The 23,863-nt window shown below is 38.4% G+C and overlaps 1 protein-coding gene across 8 annotated transcripts in view; it reads right to left on the bottom strand.

Moving 5' to 3' along the window:
• The window catches only part of LOC124162285, a 568,759-nt gene that overhangs the window by 43,614 nt on the left and 501,282 nt on the right, over nt 1-23,863 (bottom strand). For 4 of the 8 annotated variants that reach the window (XM_046538767.1, XM_046538763.1, XM_046538770.1 and 1 more), the window contains 9 exons: nt 23,249-23,727; nt 15,738-16,022; nt 14,024-14,116; nt 12,920-13,165; nt 11,908-11,928; nt 10,323-10,403; nt 9,727-9,954; nt 8,718-9,030; nt 6,624-6,980 (listed from right to left, as the gene is read on the bottom strand). In XM_046538767.1, coding sequence (XP_046394723.1) covers nt 6,624-6,980; nt 8,718-9,030; nt 9,727-9,954; nt 10,323-10,403; nt 11,908-11,928; nt 12,920-13,165; nt 14,024-14,116; nt 15,738-16,022; nt 23,249-23,727 — 2,103 coding nt within the window. Of the gene's footprint in view, nt 1-6,623; nt 6,981-8,717; nt 9,031-9,726; nt 9,955-10,322; nt 10,404-11,907; nt 11,929-12,919; nt 13,166-14,023; nt 14,117-15,737; nt 16,023-18,548; nt 18,609-23,248; nt 23,728-23,863 lie in introns of all 8 variants that reach the window. The other 4 variants (XM_046538768.1, XM_046538764.1, XM_046538765.1 and 1 more) reach the window with 4 other exon arrangements.

Below are 23,863 nucleotides of genomic sequence, written 5' to 3'. Positions count from 1 at the left end.
TGTCATCAAGAGGCTGTATGGAGATGCATACCCTTCAGAAGCGATTCAAAGCCTAACCCGTTGGGTTGAGAAATTTTCATGAAAGATCATCGTATTGTGATATTTTTTAATTGTCCACACTACATCGTTCCCTTATCTTCTTTCCCACATGATATTCTCTATATGATGCCGCCTTATCGAAACAAAACTAGAGATAGATTCGCACCACTGAACTGTTCTTCTTCCTTGTGTCCTGTATCTCCCCGAAGTAGCAACATATCTCTTCGTCTTCTTCAAGGGACAAGATTCATAGCTTAATTCGGTCGGAACGGCGTTCCGGCACCTCACTGGGAAAATTGGTCCTAAAATTCGGCGTTGCGCCGGCACCGACAATGGTTGAACTCAAACAAAACATCACAGCTAGTGAGATATTGTTGCCGGGAAACGGGCGCGGGACTACCCTAGTAATACCAAAAGGATTATATCTAGATTTAATACGTATCATAGTATACACTGCATACATATTACATCTATATAAAATACATGCAAATGTCCTCAACCACGCAGATAATATCAAGATATTATACGTATTATATCTGCTGCCATAATATGGATTTTACATAGAATTAATACGTATAACTCGTCGTAAATCTGTATATTACACATATCTTATAAATGTCTGATGATCCCTGGTTACGCCGTAAGGATATTATTTGTATATTTTAAAGATTCTGGTATACATCAAGGAACATGGATCATCAGACATGTATAAAATATGTATAATATATAGATTTGAAAATCTGTATACCGATGTATTTCGAAATCTTAAAAATATACATATATAAACCTTTTGGCGCTGCTAGGGTAGATATTCTCTCTCTTTTATGGGGGTGTTGGCGGCTTTTAATTCAAAATCATGGGTATATTAAATGTGTGTATGTGTTCGGGTACCTAAAATTTTAGAAAATAGTCACTGCCCCTATTTCTCCCTCCATTATATTTCTCGCGTATACACTCGGTCTAATGGAACAGCTTGCCTACTCAAATCATCTCTGGTGCGAAATCGCCCAATACTTGAGAAATCTACGGAGGTAAACTGGGAAAATACTCACTGGAGACCGGTCCTCGGGAGGATGGGACTAGTCCGGAGACAACGCCGGTGGAGCGCGCATCGCGGAAACGACACTTGGACACGGAGAACGGTTAAGCGGAGGTGCTTCCAGGTTCGCGTCTAGAATTTCAACTGGCACGCCGCGAGTCGAGTCCTCCTCCAATTTCCCCTTCGCCCGCTGGTGGCGTCACCGCTGACCCGTATCCGCTCACAGAGCGCTGCAACGACGGACTCCCGCGTCGCGGCCACGCTTAGATTGAGCGTTACGTCACGTGGGCGCCGACGCAACAATACGACGACTCATCCCGCCCGATCACCGGCCATTTCAATGGCGCCACAACAATAGCGCGCGTACTTTTATTTTTACTTTTTCAGTTTCATTCTGATCGACGTCGACTTCCGGGGAAAGGTGTCCCCAAGGGCGCAGCGGGAAATCACGAAAAAAATTGTTTTTTTTTTCCTCCTCCCACGCAACAGGTAGAAGTGCGATGGAAACCCATCGGAGAATCATGGCAGGAATGGACCCTAAGCTCTGATTTAGGAGTAATTTCATATCTATTTTATGGATGAAAAGGATGGATCAATTTCCTGTTTAAGGGGGCAAATTCACGACTGAAAACAAATTCTTTTCGCAAATGGTATTAAAAAATGTTTTGCCATCATTGAATGGGAAAAAATAGGTTATAGAGGACGTGTACAATCCAATACTTATATCTTAAAACTAACACTTCCGCAGGTATTTCCTCCGACCAGGCATGGGCGATAAAAAATAAATACTTTGGTATAAACAGACGTCATTACTAAATGAGAACATTTAGAAGCAACCGTCTCCAATCAAAACAAAAAAATCATTAAAATGTATATAACTATAGACATTACCATTCCAGTTATTTATTTTCAGGGTGCCTTTTTGATGAAAAAATGATTGAAATTACCACAAGGAAATATGTGGAAGAATAAATTGGTTCTCCCTTTAGCGAGGCATTCGACAGGTAACTGGAAACAATGAACACTGCAAAAAAGTTCCTTTCTTCATGAATCATCAATCAAGGAGGAAAAATTAAAACGACTCACAATCGGTCGAATGGTCGAAAAAAATAATACACATGGGCAAAAATATCACGTAGGTATATAGCGGATTACGATTATATATATTTCATTCTTGGAGACCACTAACTTCTTCAATTTCCGAGTCTTCCCTTTCAGACATTAAAATTTCGCAATTTGAAGGTCAAATATTCTCATTTTGTAAGTCTAAAAAAAACTATTCTTAGAACTTTCAAAAGCAAACTTATTGTTGGATGAAAAAAATGAAGATTACGACACCTGCGAAGTTCGCAATTACGGAGAAAGAAAATGGATAAAACGTTTTCGTAAACAAGCGGGACTCGTAAAAAATGATATTATGTGCCGGGAGAGATTACGTCTGAGCAAAGTGATGTTGCAATGCGGAGAATCCTGAGAGAGAGGGGAGGAGGAGAGGGGGGAGAGGAAGAAAATGGATCGACCCCACAACCACGAGTAGAACTTTGCGGTGGTTTTTACTCGAGCGGACCGCGAAACGCAATCCGTCGATGCGACCATTCATTCTCTGCTGCGCATTCACACCACAACGATCAAGAAATGGATAGGCTCTCGATATTAACCCGTTTCTGAGCGACAAAAATGGTTCAAGGTAAAATAAAAGCGCCTTAACTCGTGATTCAAAAATTAAAATTCGGGTTTCTTCCAGGGATGCCGACTTACAAAAAATATTGGGGGGGCCCAAACCGGGGATCTTGCTCCGGGAAATTTCATAAGTAGTGAGTTTAAAGTTTTTAAGCATTTTAGAAGAGTCATACGATCAATATTAGAACTCTGATAACTCGAATCTCGATATCTGGACACTCCGGGGAAAATGGACAAGCCTGACACACTTTTTCCTCACGCCCATAACGAATTTTTGAGGGGGCTCGAGTCCCCTCAGGCCCCATGGAGTCGGCGCCACTGGTTTCTTTGTTAGTTCGCTGTTTTGGTTTTACTAAGCGGTGAGTTAGGCCGTAGCGAGAGAGAGGGTAAGGTGTTCTAATTCCCCCCACCGAAATGTCTTTTACTACGTTAAGTGAAACATACCTAACAAGGGAGGTCCCTCAAGCTTTACAACCAGATATCGTCAACATATTTACAAGAAGTTATGAAATTTCAATGACTTGATAGTTTCATCTTAACCCTTTGTAACCCAGAGCTGTTTCTGGGAGATATCAAATTTCAAGATGTTTCATTTTGAAAACTTTTACGCAATGTATGTGGCAGCTAAAATGTCGTCATTACAATTTAAACCACAAAATAAAGCTTAGTTTACATATTTCCTAAATATAGCAGAAAATTGATACATTTTTGATGTTGCTTAGAAGCAACATTGGGTTATAAAGGTTTAAAACAAAAAGTAACGCATAAATCACTAAGGCTTCGGTTAAGATACATGTGGTGACAGATAATGGATGAAAATAAATCATGAAAGAGAAGTATGCGAGTGAGAAAATATTGAATGATTGTAAAATTGAGTGGAGATATAGATAAAATTGATTCTAGATTTGACGAATGATTAACATAAATAATGCTGCATGTTTCTTCGATGCCTGCTATAAGAAACCATGTTCCGGGTGTCGCGTCGCGTGACATCATTTTTAGAAGACTCGAACTGAGGAAGTCTCCAGGAAAGGGGACGAAACTGTTCACCCTCAAGCCAAGCTTACGTGGAGGAACAGCCGGGAAATGGAGTCCCATGTAAATTAGTTAGTTGTTCCAAAACAAATTTTAAAGAGCAGTTTTCTCCGTAAGCGGCGTGAACCTTGTATGTTTGCCTCCTTACATATAGAATATTACACCCAAATTTGTGCCAGCACCAAACATTTTGTGTCAATCTTACGAGGAAAGTCCATCAAGAGTCACCACCAGATCTCGTTCAAATTTTGCTAGGTGATAGAAAATTGATACTTATGAGGTGTAGATTTTGTTTCAGCCACCAAAGTTCAATACTTTTTGAGATATTTGTCACGGAAAGTAACGGGAACTGGCTAACTTCATGCAACCCGCAGCACACCAATGCATGATATTCCGTTGCTAGGACGAAGAGCACTTACGGTGTTTTCCGTGATATTTTCCGTCGCTAATATCTCGTAAAGTATTGAGTGTTGACGGATGAAACAAAAACTATCACTAATGGGAATCCATTTTCTATCACCCTGCAAAATTTGAACGAGATCTGGTCGTGACACTTGAGGGACTGTCCTCATTAGTGTCGTCTTCAGGCTGAATCATTCAATCGTTTCTTTCTGTCCCTCAGAGTGATAGGTCCATAGATACGTTTTCAGGGACCAATAGTGACAGCTTGACACATCATTCTCTGAATCACGCGGTCATTCCCAACGTACCTGTTTCCATCGCTTATTCCGTCACTTTCTGTATTTACAGCTGTCATTCAATTAAAAGCGAAGCATGGCGTTACAATCGATGTTGTTGGCCATGCACTCTGATTGACTAAATGACGGTACCAGCGATGGTTTCAGCGACGCAAAAATGGATGTGCCGAGAAATGGAAAAAAAGATGTCATTTCCATCCCTGGAGCCATCGCGGAAAGTGATTTTGTGAAACGCAGTGGTGTCTTGGTGCCGGAACGCCTTTCCAGCACTGGTTAACAAAAGACATGATAGCCAAATAATACTTTTATCAATGTTGTTGCCTCAAAACTCTATTAGTACGTTCGTAGTCAAAACATAAAAATTTGTAATAAAATATAAATAATAACTTGTAATGAAAAAAATGACCAGAGTAATATTTCACATCTAAAAAAAGTTAAGGAAAATGTATTCCGGCACTACCCCATGCAGCACAAACGGTCGCAAGCTGGCATATAGGTCGTGTATTTCACGTGTTTTATCTCGTGTAAAAACCGTTATTACCCGAGTAAAAACGGAATAATTCTGGTGTATATATGGTCTTATGTCCGCCCCAAACCGGATTATACACGTGTATGCACAAGGAACCCAATAACGGGACCATTGTAGTTATTCCTTTCTCCACCAGGGTTAGGGTTTCTAGTTGATGACCGGAAAATGCCAGTGACCACGCAAACAGCAGCACTTTACTAATACTAAACATGTAATAAGACATAGTCAACGTATTCGTTCAAAAATTTTCATTTATTATGTCAATAAAGGGTTCCTCTGTATAAAATAATTCATCAGGAAATACGTACAGCACAACACACGAGTAGTGATGATGTGACAAAAAAGTGGTGATGATGTAAAAAATAATGTGAATGACATAATGGATAGGATAATAGCGAATACGAGATGATGGATGAATCTTAAAAGTACTGCCGAATAGTTTAAAAAACCACAAAACCTTGGTAAAACCGCAAGTAGTTTCACTGAGCACAAGCACATCAGGATAAAGAGAATTAGCGAATTGTTAATGTCGTTCATGCTTCCATTTCGAGGCACAAAAGTTATATCGTTATGTGATTGTTTTCCCAGCGTTCAATTCGCGTGGTGCGAGGCATTGACGGGAGTGATTCGAAATTACTGAGAATTTTAAATTAATAAACAGCATTATTCTAGTTGATATTAATGGTTAACTCGTTTGTATCTTGATAGGAGGATATATGTAATCCTAATAAAATATACACCTATAAAATATATGCCGCAAGATGATTCGTAAAATGATTTAAATAAATTTCGTTGGGAAAATTTTGCTGGTACTAAGGTTGACGACTTTATTGAATCCTCTCTCTTGAAACTTTAATCATGTTCAGATTACTGCTCATATTAGCATCTGCATTACCACATTTTGCTTCATATTTTTGTATGTAAGGGTCAAGGGAGTTGGACCAAATTTACACAGCAATTACACGTGTAAAAATGGGCGAATTCTCGACTTATTCCTTACACCAAATTTCGACTCAATATACACGAGTAAATTTCTCCCTGTGCTGTATGGGTACTAATTTCCCCATGACTTACTGGTGAAATAATAATAATTTTTCTGTCATCATTGGTGCGATTCCTGGAGCTATTGCTTGGCGGGGGCAAACAAAAATGATCGTGGGATTCAGGCTAGAGGTGTGACCCCTCCCCAAATAACATTCCATAAAGGACATCTAATATTCATAGGTAGAAATATTATGATGATATGTTACTGACCTATCAATCCACTTTGAGCTTTCCGCTATGAAAAAGTTTTGAAAACATTATAATTTTTGACTTTTATAACAAAATGGTTCCAGTGGATTCATTGGTATGAATTATCATTGATTCTCATGGTGACCAGGGCCTGTTTAAGCAGTAAGCAAAGGACGTGGGAACATAGGAGCCTAACCACTCAGTCCAATGTTCAGTATTAATCCTACTACCTCTCAGGTTATTTTTGAGGAGGGTGGCCAGAATGTTCTTTGCTTACATGAGAAAAATGTCTAGAACCGGCCCCGATGATGAGAGAATGTGGAGAAAATTAATTTAATTGAAAGACAAGAAGAGATTGGGTGTTACTCACCATAAAACCTTTTCATCCGATCATCAGCTTCACTGATGTCCATAGCTTGGTAACCTTGAGCTTCATCCAATGCATCACCATCAGCCATCTCGTAGCCGTTGGCCATTGACTGTGGGTCCTCGGACACCCTCCTCCCAAAATCATCGCGATCAGGATGTTGGCCCAAAGTGGTGTTCACGTAGAGAGGAGTCGATTCCATCGGCGTATGTACAAATGTCTGAATCATAGGCAAGCCTCTCGATGGCGATAATCCCTGTCCTGGTGACTCAATCCCACAATCAACACTCTCCATTGAGTCGAGATCAGTTTCCATCCAGGTACTGTGGTGACGCTTCTTAGCTGGAATTGGACCAGCACCTGAAGAAATAACAAAACAAATTCTCTTAAACTTTTCAATATAATTAAAAAGAAGGTTATGTCCATATATATTGTTTATGTGCATACTTGGGTACATTACATGATATATGACAATGTTAATCTTTAAATGCAGTGAAAAAACTGAAGCATTAATGAGGAGTGACATTTTTAGGTCATTCTGAGTGTTGTTCTTTTGAAGAGAAAAAAAGCACATGCTGAAGGAAGCAAGAAGTAATGCTGGAGGAATGGTATTGAGCACTAAAGTATCTGGAATATAATTATTGAATAGAAGCAAAAAGTCTGTCAGATGCTCGGGGTAAAAAATCACTTTCGAGACAATATCGGTTTTGGCCAAAATGTAAAGGGATATCATTTGGTAACATATCACAAAGGCATTCATTTCCTGAGGACAGAATTTTAGTTTAATCATCTTTGATTAGCCATCTGATCTGGCTGGATCATAAAATTACTTGCAATTTACTGTGCATGGGGCTTCAGGACCTAAGAAAGGCACTTAGATCCTGAGCTAGGGACGAAGAAAGGAGCTGAAGGGGCAATGTTGGGGCCAAGGAAATAAAAAAAGGAGGGGGCCGAGGAGCTGAGGAAAGGGCCAGTTATCGGGACTTATCAGGAAAAATACTCAGCCACTGACGTAATTCAGATAAAAATAATAAAGCCTTAAATATATTACTCGGAGTATGGTAGCCTAGTGGGTAGAGCATTGGGCTTCCGATTAAAAGGTGCTTGGTTAAAAAATCAAACACTCCCAAATACTCCCAGTCACAGGGAAAGGAACTCCTTCCCAATCTTGACTGAATATGTGATCTTCACATGACAAGGCTTAGTCAGGGGCAGCTCAACCCTCATCTATCCAAACCAACCCTAGAGTTGAGTCACTGAGCGAGTGAATACATATATTTAATCTTACTCTCTCACAGCAATTTCCATTTTCACTCCCAAAAAGTTCAAGCCAATTTAAGCTTATAATTTTTTCATTGTAATAATATAATGTAATATGTATACGTAATATATTATTGCATAATGTAATATTGTAAGCAGAGAAGTCAAGAGTGGAAGCATTCGAAATGTGGTGCTACCGAAGAACGATGAAGATAAAATGGATTGACCGTGTGAGTAACCAGGAAGTGCTAAGGAGAGTAGGAGAAAAGAGAAGCCTCCTAAAAACATTAAGCAGAAGAAGGTACAACTTAGTTGGCCACATTTGAAGGGAAAAAGGGCAAGGGACGGCCCCGAATGAGTTATATAGGACAAGTTATAAAGGATGTAAAAGAGAATAAATATGTAGCTATGAAGAGATTAGCGGATAGGAGAGAGAAATGGAGAGTTGCATCAAACCAATCTTAGGATTGTTGACTGATGATGATGATGATGCATACGTAATAATATATTGTAATATGTATACGTAATAATATATATGGGACACTAAATACTTTAGAAGTAATACCATGTCCTCAGGAGTGATAAAAATTTACTTATATAATACACCATATGTAAGTGAAAACAACTAAATATATAATTAAAAAAAAAATTTACATGGGATTAAATATGGGGCGGATAGATCAGCACCTTTAGCATTTCAAGGCAAAAACTGAAAGCTTATATATATTGGCACCTAGAGCATTTACAGGTGAATATGCAAGGCATAAGGAATTGATAAAAGACCAAAAAATCAAAAGAGTTTGCTAAACCCAAATTTATCATTGCAATCACACCCACCTGCGACTCCAGTGGGCCCAGGCCTTATCTGCTCAACCAATGAGTGGCTCTTCTCCGTGAGCTGGCGCACTTGCACACTGAGCTCGTGTCTCTGCCTCTGCAAATCTCCAACCGCCGACTGCACCCTACGCAGCTCAGCCTCCAGGGATGCTGTGGCTCCAGTTGGTGAGGCTGGATTTGTCATCGACGAAGAGGCAGGGGAGGGGGAGGTCCCTTGGTTGTCGACAGTTCGCCGAGAGAGCTGCAATTTTTGCCTGAGCACAACCAGTTCTTGCTCCAGCCGAGCATTCTCTGCCACTGTCTCTTCAAGTTTCTGGAAATAAATCCATGGATTAATTCAATCCTTTTGGGAGTAATTCAAAACAAATCATCCTCAATTCAAGGCTTCTGATGATCTCTGTAAACACATTCAAGGTTTTATGTTGACAAAAATCTTCTCAATTTTAAATGATGAATTAAATAATGAATGTAATCAATAGTAAAGTTGCTAATACGTACTGAAAAAGTCTAATTTAATTTTATCAGTCACTGCCAAAAATATATATATATGCCATTGGCAAGAGAAGACTTGAACTTTAAAAGCTTTGGTGATATGGTGCTGGAGTGTGCTGAAGATCAAATGGAAGGGTAGAATGAGAAAAGAGAAGGTTTACTGAAGAATAGGGTAAGAAAAAGGACTGTGGAACACCACATGCCAGAAAAGGACCAGTTGGATCAACCATAGAATTTATGTGGGAAATGGATGGTAAAATCAAAGGAAACGTCTTCCAAGGAATATTGAGTGACAAGCACATATATGGGGAAAATAAAGGACATATGGAATAAGAACATCAGGAAAGTAGCTTGGGAGAGGAATAAATGGAGGGCAGTGCTAGGATTACAATACCATGAATTAATGTGAAAAATTGGGAAAAAGATTTACAGCAGTATAAGGGAATTTTCATCCATGACTACTGATCATGCAATAACGGGTCATCGCAAGTTTCATGACCCAATCCAATGGTCTTACCTTTGAATTTTGAGCCAGCAGCTGTCTCACCCTGCTGAGTTCTCTTTCCAACATCCTTTGCTGCTTCCTGTAGCGCTCAGCTTCCACCGGATCAACTGTGGCAGCACTTGCTCCCCCCTTTGATGCCCCCATGTCCCTTGGTGACGTGCCAGTATGATTCCCAGAGCTGGACATGGTGCTGCCTTGTAACTTATGCCGGAGACCTCCCAATGCCTTCTCTAGAAGCTCCTGAAAATGTCATGCCATAAATCACACAATTATTCCAAAGCTTTGTAATTCCTCTCTCCAATATATGCATGAAACGTAAGCATATAATTATAACTTTTATGATTTTTTACATTTATTGGTTATGCTGTTTAAAGACCAAGTCCAATTTAATTTCCTGTTACAGGAGACACCACAGTATTGAGAAGTGCTAGAGTTATTGTAACTTTGAAATTAGCTCTTTGTAAAAATTAGATAAAATTTTTTGGAGTAGATCCTGAAAGGTTTTTGCCAGAGAATGTCATATCAAATTCTTCAGGGTTTCAGAAATTCTCAGTTAAAAATGCAAAATGAGTAAATTGAAAGGAATTATTACTACACGAGTCACATACCTTATCTTGTTGAAGACTTTGAATGGTAACAGACTCTTCCTGCAAGAGACGGTCAAGGCGGTACAGCTGTTGAACCTTAGCCTAGAAGAAACACGCAAGAGATAACATTAGATAGGGCTTGCAAAAATGAAATGCACAGTTCTCTGTTGAGAACAAGAATAGTTATCACAGATGAAAGACATTACTATTAGAATCAATATAGATTCAGAGCAGCAATAAGGTACAAACTTTAGTCATGTGATAACATTTGATAATTCCTTGCTACTACGAGGGTGATTCAAATGAAAACCTAAAAAGTGAATTAATATTTTGCTCTAGCAAGTAAGAACAACTTTAAGTTCAACAGATTCAGGCTTAAATTGGTGGAAGTTAGACATATTCAAATAAATAAAAGATCGTAGCACTTTTTCACAATATTTTTTAATGCGTACAATACATTTCGGCTCACTGAGCTGATCGTCTTATACCAGATAATGGCTCAGTGAGCCGAAACGCATTGTACGCACTAAAAAATCTTGTGGAAAAGTGCTGCGATCTTTTATTTATTTCAAAAAAAAGAACAACTTTCGCATATAATTTTTTCTAAATATCCTCTGTTCATCAAAGTTTGTCCACGATTTGGAAAAGCACAGACACAACTTTAGAAGAAATCTGTTTGAGTCTGTAGCCACTAGTACACCACGGTTTTCACCCCTCCATCACTTAATAAATGCTTACATCCCATTGCTTCTTTGAGTGCACCAAACAGATGAAAGACACTAAGAGTGAGGTATGGAGAATAAAGTTGATGACTGAGGCACAAAAGATTGATAAATTGGATGATCTTAACAGTAAAAACTGTTTGCAGTAAGCGGCTGTATATGGTTTGGCACTTTCACGCTGTAGCAGCACTCCGCAAGTCAGGAGTCCTCGATATTTACTCCTGATTGCAGAGCAAAGATGATATTTTAGCATATCTGGATAGCTGATTACTATCACCCCCTTGTCCATGTAACACTTTGAAATTACCTCTTTTTTCATCCCGTAAAAGAGTAAGCATGCCTTTTGACTATGGAAATTCTGTGGTTTCGGAGATGAGCTGTGGTACCATTCCATGCGCGAAATTTTTTTTCTAATTGACTGCTTTTGAACTAGCTACAACGTTACACAAAATACTGAACTGCACTGTCATTCTGAGATGAATTTAAATTCACTTCATTTCTCACAAAACGCAATACAGATCACTGCTCTAACCTGCAGCATGTGGAAAGTGGAGCATTAAGTACCTATTGTTGCCCTCTCCCGTGTTGAAACATCACTTTGCCCACAGCATTGTACTTTGTGAACCTCAAGTAACAATGCTGTCAATTACCTTTCCATTTTTTGCAATTCAAAGGTATTTTTAAAGCTTCCATCTGAATCCCCCTCGTATTAAATTATTCCTGGTAATTCAAAAATTTATGGCAGAAAAATTAGTAGAAATTTCAAATAGGTAGTGGAAAATATGAGTTGTTCTTTTTTCAATCAATTTTGTGAACAATAACTAAGTTTACATAGAAACCCTCAAGGATTCTCATTTAACTAAATCTCATTTTATAGTATTTACCTGTTTCTGTCCTGACACCTCCTTTTCCGATTGGAAATCACCACCACAGGGGGAAAAATATGAGTATTACATGAATGACTTTGGAATGTAACTTGTTACTTTGAAGAATTTTTCTGGGTTTAAATGTATGAGATACTCTAAATTTGAGATACTCTAAATTTGAGAAAACTTACATTACAAGAGCTGGAACTACCACTATAAATCAGCACTAAACAACTGACAATACGGCAAACATTTAATGAGGCTCCATAAACCAACAGTAATACACCTCCATATGTTTCCAAACGCCAATTAATGATACACAAGAATTGCCATGAGAAAAAATTCTCCTTGACCAGGAATAGAACCATGGACCTTTAGCTTTCTGGGCCACTGCGCAGACCACTACGCTATCCAGGTTCTTTAATTCCCATGGCAATTATACCGAGGCTCATGGTACTACACCATTTTTCTGAACTGACGGCGGCTGACCTTGAGCGTGCTCGAAACCCACCCACTCTTCTAGCCAATCACAGAAGAGCGACAGGAGAAAGTGTGCAAGAGCCTGCAGTCTTTCTCCAAACTCTGTGCAGTGCACATCACTCTCCAGCTAGCAGTGTTGCCAAGCCGAATCTTTGGAGATCGCACAACGTTGGTCCGGTGGTTTTCACACTCGTTCTGCCGCCACAGAAAGTACCATTATTCCCAAGGCTGGCAACGCTGGTCGGCCGGATGGAGGGGAAAAGGGAAGGGGATGGAAAGGGCAGCGATGGAAGAGGAAAGGGAAGGGGATGGAAAGGGCAGCGATGGAGAGGTGGAAAGGGCAGCGCTTCTCATTGACTAGTTTCTATTTTACACCCAGCTGCCATCAGTTCGGAAAAATGGTTTAGGTGTTAGGTCCTCGTGGTCCATTGAGGATGGCATGATGAGGGAGGTGTATTACTATGGGCTTATTCCTGTTGCCTCTCATTTATTTTATGCATAGAGTGTTTTCAAGAAGGTCAAAATTGCATGACTGATAGTGGTTCATCACCTGTAGTTCTCCATGGTCAGGAGACAGACGGCTCCAGTCTCTCCTCTCCTCCGCCAACAGCCTCTGCTCTTGAACCCTCTGGTTGAACTGAAGGCGATCCTTGGCCGGAGATGGGCCTGTTATGACCTCACCACCCGTGCCGCGCCAACTCCGCACCTGCCCTTGAGCATCCGTATTGCCTCGATAAAGGGACCCAAGCTTAACCATGTTGTCCACTAGGTTGATCAACGGCTTTCCTTTCTCATACTATAAACACATTGATGGGCAGGAGGAAAAGAAAATGTTTTTATTCAGGACAAAAATTATTTTCATGTCTGAAATGGATTACCAAAAAATTAAAGTAGAAAAATCACACACTTTGGGACTCATAAATGCATGAAATTTACTGAGGAAAAAAATCATTTGCTTGGAAGAATTCAGGTTATATGGACAGAATCCACATCATCTGAATACCTAACAGAAAATATTTTAATTAATCACTTGATCCTCCATGAAATCTTCAAAATTTCAATGAAGGAGAATGTTCCTGAGGTCTATCTGGTTATAGCCTTAGGAACTAACCTGGAAGGCCTGGGTTCACATCCAGGTTAGAGATTCCTTCCTGATAAGCTTTGTATATTTAGGTGCAAATGCATTAAAAATTTACATTTGCCAATGCACACAAATATGTTAGCATCACAGAAGTGAGAGTTAAGTTGCTTCATTTTAAGAGAACAGTTATTAAGATGATAACACTTTATATCATGATGAATGCGATGAAAATAAGAACTTAAATCCAAATCAAATGAAACAGAAATTATTAAAAAGTGAGCACCATCTTTCACATATTTTTTTAGTCTTAAAATTTTTAATATTTTATGCATTAAAAGTTGAATTCTTAAAAAAATGACATTTAATCTCTTCAAAGCACCTTTGTGATATTGTGTGTACAGGTGCTTTTTGTAGACACAGGAAAAAGATCAAAATACAAAAATTCTTGCAAATTTTTCATGTTTTATGCAAGCATATGTTTGAATGTTATTTTGTGCAATAGAATGTTAATTTGAGGGAAAAATTCATGGATAGTGGCTTATTATATTTTTAAAATGCAGTTTAGGTCTTCACCTGTTTTTCTAGCTCTAGTAAATGCTTCTTAAGCTCCTCTAATTTCTTCAGGTGTTCAACTCTCCTGTGCATTTCCAATTCAGCTAACCGAGCCTTTAGAAAACAAAAGAAATAAGACTTCCATTATTTAGCCTTTGTTTGTATCAGACCAATCCTTTGGCATATTAACATTTGTTTGATCTGGTCCAATATTGTTTTCATCATAAATAATAATATACAAAGACAAATTTCAAATTATTAAAAGGAAAATGAAAAATTGATTCACCACAATGATAAATTTATAAAAATAATATTTGAAATGTATTTTCATGGTAAAGCATGGAAATTACATAAAAATTAAGTGGAAATGAGATTATTTGTATGCAGGAATTCATGGAAGCTACTCACAGCTATATTTTGCAGAGTCTCTGATGATTTCATGAATGTCAAAAAATGATGACATCTCAGGAGTAAAAGTTCAAAAGAATTAGATTCCTGAGAAGCCTTACAAATTTACTGTCAAACATTATTACTGGCATAATATGGTGTAAGTGAAATAGTTTTTGGATCTATATGCCTACACCAAATAGGAGGCGATTGGAACTAACTGTAATTCCAAATTTACTCCTAGATGTAGTTTCTAACAGAAATGGAACATATTACTTTGAAAATGAATAGGGGTATTCACAGGGATTCACATGGGTACATACATGAAATATTCCAGGTATACATACGATGAGAAATAAAGCTAGCTATGCAACAAAAGCTACTTTCAAACAAGCGCACACAGATCTTGCGAATAGCATTAATTCATAACTAAAAGCATGCTAGGAAAAACAAAAACATATGAGACATTGTTTATGAGAGTGTTATGTACAAAGGAATTGCACCATTTTCCTGAGGAAAAACTGTTTACATGAAATGAGATATGTGATCCCGTTTTACCAAATGAACTAAATTTAGTGTGTGTTAATATGATTAATTATCTGAGTTATCCGTTTGATATAAATCAAATACATGTCAGTTTCATGGAAAAGTGATATTTTCATGAAAAGTGAAAATTATACATATCAGTTTTGGGGGAAAGTGATAGAAAATTCTGGAAGCAAAGTGATAATGCGGATTTCCTAAGGCCAATAGGAAGATAAAAATTCAGCTTAATCATTAAACCTATGTATAACTTAGCAGACTTCTTGGTTAGGATCCCACACCAGTACAGATGACTTTTAAGAATTTGTCAAGTTTACAATTACACCTATACATTAAGATTAACCGTTCCACACCAAAATACTCCAGTATAAACAAGGGGTAGAAAAACATTTATTTTAACATTATTAATACACACCATGAAATTGAAGCACAAGTTTTGATCATGAAGATGCCTCAACACTAATAGGCGTAGCACTCACAAAATACTGACATGGCAAATAGAAATCCCAGTTTTTTACTCAGTTATGTACATAATATGCTTTCCCTAAAAATAACAGGCTATCAATTAGATAAAACCTATGCTTTACTCAGAAGCCAATATGAAGTATTCACGCACTCAACCCAGGCTCCTATAAGCTTTAATACAGTGGTATATGCTACATTAAACTTTCCCATTAAGCATCTCCATACCAGAAGCAGCAGTAAAATTAGTCAGGGCTTTAAAGATTTGAGATGAACAGCAGACGGACGATGTTAGTACAATTAAACCAAACCCACACCATATAAAAACCACTCTTCAACAGACCTGTGCCCTGAGATCTGCCTGGCAAAGGTCAATGGCATTGGAAACAGCAGCGCTTTGTCTTCTAAGCTGGATAAGGAGTAGCACCAGCTCCTCGTGAGTTCGCCCAAGGAGGTCACCAGCCGACACGGACACTTCCGCCCTTCCTCCTGGGCCTCCCCCTCCTCCTCTGTCAACCCTATTCCTTTCCTTACTCCCCTGTACAGCATCCCCAGATTCCCTGCCAACCCTTCCCCTAATACCACCGCCATTGGACGCTTCATGCCTCATTGGTGAGGAACCACTCTGCTATGGAAGTGACAGTAAGGATATGCTCAAGGTAAATATGATTTGCAGCTGGATTGTGATGCTAATTAATGGTTGAATGTGACTTTGTTTGTAAATTTAGAAACAATTACTTTCTTGTTAATCATAAATTATTTATATATTAAACATATTATATGAATTTCATCTCATGTCTCTCTAACTTTTCGATTTCCCTTGTAAATATTATCACAGGCCCCCTAATGATACTGGTTACTGGTTAATAAAATCCCAAACCTGGAATCACCCAAGTCCCAAAAGTGCCGAATTTGGGGTGCAGGACTGCAGTCGTACACATTTTTTAAATTAAAAAATTATCTATATTACTTGTGTTAACATTGCTTACAAGACTAGAAGTTTAGCTGGTGGTACATTTGTATGTATATTCTTATTAAATCTAAAAATATTTGGGGATGAGGAACTCCTTGGTTTCATGTACCCAAAATGGTGATTATCAATTTCCTCTAAGCTGCTACACTTACCAGGAGTTATGTCATAGGTATTGATTCAGTATGAGTAAATTCTAATCCTTTGTCTCTTAAAAGAAGTCAATTAGCACAGAGTCTAATGATATGCATACAACTGCATCCTAATGGTAACGTTTGATTGCAGTGATATACATTTATGGAGATGAACAGGCAAGAAAATTGAGAACATCTACCACAAACTATCAAATTCAGTAAAATTAGATTTAAAAATTGCATCATGTAGCTGAGACCCACTTTTCAAACTATCATGAGAAAATCACAAGAAAAAATTAGTCATAATTAATCAGATGTTCCTTTATCCTAGATAACAGATAAAACCTGTGGAAGTAGATTGAGAAATCTCTCCTCGTAAAAATATTATTCGCAATATCCTAAAATATTTTTCAATAAAAGTCAATTTTAGATATCACTGATAAAAACCATACTTATTAAACCATGAAGCAACCGATTCAGGCTTAAGGGTTACTGGTGAAAAGCTTTTATGCAACAATCACTTTATTCTCAGCGTTAAAAAGCTATGCAAATGCTCAAATAATTTGTACCAAACTAAGTTTCACATTTTTACAAAATTTCCTAGACTATTCTAATTTTTACATGGATACATATATTGAAATAAGGTCTCTATGTAAAGGTAGGAATATATTTACAATACCCATTTAGCCTACTGACCTTCATGGAACATATTCCTAAGCAGAATACATTGCCTCATCTACAAAATAAGTTTTCTCCTTAAAAATATCTGAGAAAACTATATTTTAATCAAAGGAGACTGAAGAAATATGTAAGACACGGTCTCAGGCGTTACTTTGTGGAATTGCTTCATGTTAAATGAAATAAAATCACTATGGAATAAAACATAGTGATTTTATTTCATTTAACATGAAGAAATATGTGCAGAAAAAACATTAAAGCAATGTCTAAAAAATTTGCTGAAATGGTTTGGCAGCTCACTATAGGTTATTGGACAGATGCCACTAGAAATAATATTCTAAGGATGCTTCAGTGCGTCAATGAGTCAAAATGGCCTACATTTATGATAATTATCTAACCATACAAAATATATATTTAAAAGAGAGAACACTTCTACGTGCATATATATCCCCAATCTTAGAATACTGCTGAAAAGAATACCAGGGTTGTCAACTTCCTTAACGCTGATGGTGCTTTCCCCAGAACTAACTATTGTTACCTAGACTAATTTCCTGAAAACTTCTCTTGATAGAGCAACTGGCACCATGTTATCGCTATGCTGGTAGCCCTGGATGACACAAATCTCAACTTTCAATATGTATTGATAAAATGAATAACAGAAATCTCCTAAATGATTCCACTCATATCATCCTTGACTTTACTGGGGATATGACTAACTACAAACTAATTGGAAATGCAAACTTATTTATTCTATAAAGAATCATATGCTGTTACTGCAGATCTCATTAATCAGTAGTTTCATTAACCTTACTACACTAACATTCCTGTTAAACTAACACAAGGCCAATTTCTCCAAATTCCATTGTGGTTTACAAGTTTTGAAATAAGATTTAGTAACAGGGTCAATGAATAGTAATAAACGACAAATACTTAATGCTTCTGATAGTAATGTGCATAAATTTTGCAAAGCAAAATTGCAACAGTGTGTGAATTATAATTTAACAGAACAAATGAAAAATGGGTCATAAAATAATATTGAGTAAATTTTATCTGCAATTGGTTAAGTGAATTCCTATCTGACTAAATGCTTTCAAGATAAAAGTTAGCATTTATAATGTGTTGAAATGATGACAATTTTGTCGTATTTTAGAGGAAAATACTAAAAAAACACTTTTTTACAATTTTAATAAACAAAACAATTTTATCTAAAACTAGGTTTGAGCATAAAACTGACCCATAAAGCATATCTGGCCATATTTTCAAAGCATTCTCTTAAAGAGCTTGTGCATTGTCATGCAATGGTCACAGAACAGGCAGCTACTTCTAAATTGTGTGTTGAAATGGACAATTGAAAAGTCACCCAAGAACTAACCTTCCACACATATAAGCACTGGTAGATCCAAGGTGGAGGCACAAGCCTCCTCCTTGAAGGCTGAAATTTCATTTACACAACAAGAAACATTAATATATAACACATAAAAATACCAGATTATGAAATGATACCAGTGCAGTCTTACAAAATATTCAACATGTACATAATTTGTGCAGGAAGAAATAATAGTCATGGTATCATCACTGAAATATTAACAGTGATAATGCTCCCGAAATTCATAAATGTATATTGATGTAGAGGGTGGAGCCACAAAATTTTAACCCTGGATAGCTGATGCCATGAGAAACCAAAATTACCATTGATGTATAGCTCGAAAATGCACAATTTTTAAACTATAAAATCTTTGAGCCAAGCACTCTGATTGGCCGTGAGATTGCCCTGTTGCGGGATACCTTGGATACAAGGTCAAGTGCTCAAGTCAAGTACAAGTAGTCAAGACTTGTCCAGAGTATTTGGCAACTGGGTAAACCCTTGTCAATTGGAGTCCTTGACTAAAAGTTTCCATAGTTTAAGAATGGTGCGTTTTCAACCTAAATATCATTAGTAATTTTGGTTCTAACTGGCATCAGCAATACAGAGCTAAAATTTTCATGACAATTTTTCTCCATCCCATATTTTACGCCACATTTAAAGGGATGAATAATTAAAAATGTGTAAATTTCGACCCTAAGATTTGGTGAAATATTTCTCCCTGCTGGAATGTCTCGGAGGATTCTGACAGGTCAAAACTATTTTGACTTACTTCACATTTACATTAATTACCTGTTCTGCCCCCATGTCCACTCCACTCCATATTGAGCTTCCCTTTTTAATTCACAAAAAAGCAAACTTGTCTGCATTCAATCAATAAAATCTACTCTCTTCCTCCCTCCACCCTGCTTGCTAGAGTTTTTCCTTCTAACAAGGAGACATCGCCAAAGTGATATTCGGGATCTGCATGCGGATGTCATTAACTGAAATTATATAGGTAAGGTAGAAGAAGTGTCACGGCTTTCTTCCACATAGGCCCGGACTCGAGAGATATTCGCTTGTAAAGATTTCACGCAGCATGACATCCCTTAAGTAATCGCTACCTCTTAACTACGGCCGTGTTTTTCTCTCTTCTAATTTTTGAAATCACTGTTACATTTTATCCCCATTCGTTTTATTTAGTTACTTCGCAATTTTTTAAATTTAATATCAATTTATGGATTTTAAACGAAACTCCGAATTGTGCTTTACCATGGCAATTACTCAAGGGATGTCATCCTGCGCAAAGTCTATACATGCGAATATCTCTCGAACCCGGGCCTATGTGGAAGAAAGTCGTGACACTTTTTCTACCTTACCTATATAGTTTCAGAAAATAACATCCGCATCCAGATCCCGAACATCACTTTGGCGACGTCTCCTTCTAAGATAGATATTTGCATCCCCTGCCCACTGGTGTTCACTCAATCCAATCCTTCTGTCCTCACCTCATTTCCTCAAGAAGCCTCCACTCCTAAACTACACTCTTTAGCAGTGGCGTAACCATGGGGGGAGTAATGAGGGAATTTATCCCCCCCAGAGCCTCAGAGAAATCAAAAAAATTATTTAAAAATCTTGTCTGGATTTGATACACAATAAATACATCTGCTTAAAGTTAAATTTAAAGTGCTAAAATGATGTAAAATGTTTTTTTAAGGCACGTTATTTTTCAAAAATTTTCCTGAACTCCCTGTTTCCTGGGGGTTTGCCCCCACTCACCCCCCTCATTCCCCTCAAGGCCCCCTCAGCATATTCCTCGTCAAACCACTGCTCTCTAGCACCTATTCAGTCATTTTTCTCTCCATTTATTGCAACTCCTTCACAATCACACATAACCACTCTGATTGGCGGTCGCTAATTTAAAAGCCGTTAGGAAAAATCCGTCCATTTTTACTATGTTCATAAATTTTTAAGACATTAGTAGGGACACTATATTAATTACGAAGAATTTTTCAATAAAAATGAACTTTATTACCATTTATTTATAAATGAATTGAATAAAAATTTTTGCTGACTTTTAAATATGCCAAGCAGCATTGAATATCTACTGCTTTTGAAAAATAAAAAAGTTGAAACAGTGCATCTAAAGCCATCAAATGCATTATAATTTTTTATTATGTTCAATTTGAACTATTTGATTCAAGGAAACAATGCGTCTTTGGCAATCTTCAGAGGGATTACCTGGAAAAAATATTACATCCATGACACTCTCACTGTTAAATACCTCCAGTCTTTTTTCATCCCCATTCTTTGGAGTCCAGGTTTCCTCACAGTAAATCGCTACACTCCACATCATACTCTTCACTAGTCTTTCCTTTACACTCATATCTCATGATCCCCTAATTAGCGCTTTCCCGTTCATAAAATTCTCCTTCACCAATTATTCCTAGCTATTATTTTCCTGATATCCCTGCTTCTGCGTCTATTTTCCTGTAATGTGTTGGCCAAATAGTTTCAATCTCCAGCTGTTTATGTTCGTGCCCATCTACCGCTACCAATATTAGATCCCAAGATTTCTTCCGATTAGGTGTAGAGTTAAGGTTTAACAGCAAGTAAAATATAGGAGCATATCCTGTGACGTATGCATCATGCACAACGTGGATCCTGCTCTTCGCAAAGAAGGGCCGTAGTTTCCTGCGATATATGCAACCCACACGGCATAAAATGGCAAATGGCTGTCTGTCAATGTTGGCATCTGATTCAATCAAAATTGAGTGATTTTCCAAATACACAACCTGAGAAACTTAGCTTTAGGTTGTCGGTATTTACATGATGTTGTTAGCACGTATAAGAAAAGTTGTTGCATAAGAAAAGTTTTTCTGAAACAAATTTTTTGATTTGAAACTTACCAACAGTAACTTTATAGGCCTCTCTAGTTGACTTCAGCTTACCCTTTATATACATACACTTGGTAGCGATTTTCCGTCCCCAAAATTTACACGGACATTTTCGTAAAAATATGATTAGCAAAGTACTTCACAAACGACGGAAAAAATACATACTCAACAAGATACACCCATAATAATCAGGCATTTTCAAAATATTTCGAACAAAGTTACACTACCAAGACAAAATGAATGAAGGAGCAAAACCGGTCAGCAAAATGCATAGCACGCGGAAAAGAGAAAGTTTGGATAAAAAAATGGCTCATAAACATGGGCGGAGTTTTAGAGGGGGCCAAGAGGGGCCTGCCCCCCAACTTAAATGGTAATTTGTCCGAAAAAAAGTACGAGGCCAGAATACTCAAGGACAAAGAAAACAAAAACATAAAAAGTTTAATTAAATTTTAGTCTTAGATAATACTGTTTTCAGAGGCTAATGTGAGCAAATTTTCCAGGGAAGGACACGGGACCCCTTGTTTCACCGGAGGTTATTCCATTGCCCCAAAAGCCCCTACAGCAATCCCGGAACTAAGGCGGTGTAGAGGGGGCACGTACCCCGGGTGGCAGATTTCAGTGGGCGGCAAAATTTGAAAAGTTTATTGAAAAAGTTATTTAATTTTTCTAATTAAAATATTGAACAATATTTTTAATGTATAAATTATTAAACAATAATATTAATACAATTTTAATAGCAAGTACAGGGTGTCCCATTTATCTTGACCACCCGAATTAACTTTTTATCCAGATGTAAATTCAAAAATGTGTCAAGCAAATGTCCATTAGCCGTCAGGGGGACATTAATTAGCATGATAGCCTTCCTCGTAGCTTTGTTATTTACAAAGATATGAACAGCGGTATTTCTTTTTTAAATGGCACCCTATATTTTTTATTCGGCAATTCATTACCTCCATTTAAAAAATACATACCGCTGTTCATATCTTTGTAAATAACAAAGCTACAAGGAAGGCAGTCATGCTGATTAATGTCCCCCTGACGGCTTATGAACATTTACTTGACACATATTTTTGAATTTGCCTCTGGACATAAAGTTACTTCGGGTGGTCAAGATAAATGGGACACCCTGTATACGGTATGTAATTCCGACAGCCGCATCTCAAAGAATAGCTTACGCATGTATTATATTTTAGTGGTGGGGGGATGGAGGAAAGGGTCGGCAAACTGATCTTTGCCCCCCCTGATCAAACTCCTTGTTTCGGCCCTGCCCGGTAGGATCGATGGCCCCTCTCTATATAAAGGCCTGTTTACGCGGTCCATTTACCCGTAAGAGTTTATGTCTAAAGATATGAACACGACAATGAACACGAAAATGCACCGTGTAACCACTCAAACTTGTGCGAATGCATGTACAAAAAATAGAACCTGTTTTAATTTGGTTCATGCATTCGTACATGTTCCATTCCGCTATACAAAAATCTGAAAGGAATGATGTGAAAGAGATGAAATGCGTGGGTTTGAAAAGATTAGCTGATCGGAGAATTGAGTGGAGAGCTGCGTCAAACCAATCTTAGGATTGTTGACCAGTGATGATGATAGAAAAACCGTTCATGCTAACAGACATTAACTCGTACGTGTTAATATATTGTGTAAACAGGTCATAAGACTCTAAACTCCGCCCATGCTCACAAATACTTTTAGCAAAAACATAGCAACGATATCGCCATTCAGAAATTACGAGAAAGAGACGAAAATGCGTCGATGAAAGAAATGAAAAAAATCAGGCACGGGCTTTCCGCATTCCGCATTACCGCATTCCGCGGTCAAACTCACCCTCTGCAAGGTAAGGAAGTCTCCTTCCTGCGTGTGCGATGGCTGTTCGGGCTGTGGCCTCCTCATTGTCGTCGTATCCACGGTGTTCTCCTTGTCCCACCTCAGCATCGGCATCGCCTTGCCAACCACCACGGGACCCTCTCCTCCTCCCCTCCAACGCCGGCTGGTTCCGCCGTCCATCCCTCCCGCCTCCCCGGCCGCCATTCCGCCGACCACGTGGCCGCCGACCATGTGGCCGTCGACATCCACGCCGCCGTTCTGCGCGGGAACTCCGTGCTGCTGCTGTTGTTGTGGCGGTTGTTGCTGAGGGTGCTGGTGTTGCTGCTTGGGCTGGGGGTTGGCCGCCACCCTCGGCTGCACAAACGCCGGCGACGAGGTCGGCATCGAGGTGGGCTGCGAGATGATGAGCATGGTTGACGCTGGGTCATTCTTGGGGTGTCTCACCGGAGCCGATTCTCTTATCGAGCCAGTGCCAGAAGCTGCCGGGGGGAGAGAAAACAGATGGGGAAGCGTTAGACTCGGATGTTAAGCTCAATTGAAAGTACTTGTGTTATTAATAAGGCGCATCGTTCCCGAAAGCTCTTTTGACGCGAGGTATTACTAGTTCAAAACTTA

Source organism: Ischnura elegans, chromosome 7 (assembly GCF_921293095.1).
Source record: "Ischnura elegans chromosome 7, ioIscEleg1.1, whole genome shotgun sequence".
In the NCBI taxonomy this organism is placed as follows: domain Eukaryota; kingdom Metazoa; phylum Arthropoda; class Insecta; order Odonata; family Coenagrionidae; genus Ischnura; species Ischnura elegans.
Note: the sequence above shows the minus strand (reverse complement) of the source record. Positions and strands in the feature narration are given on the sequence as shown.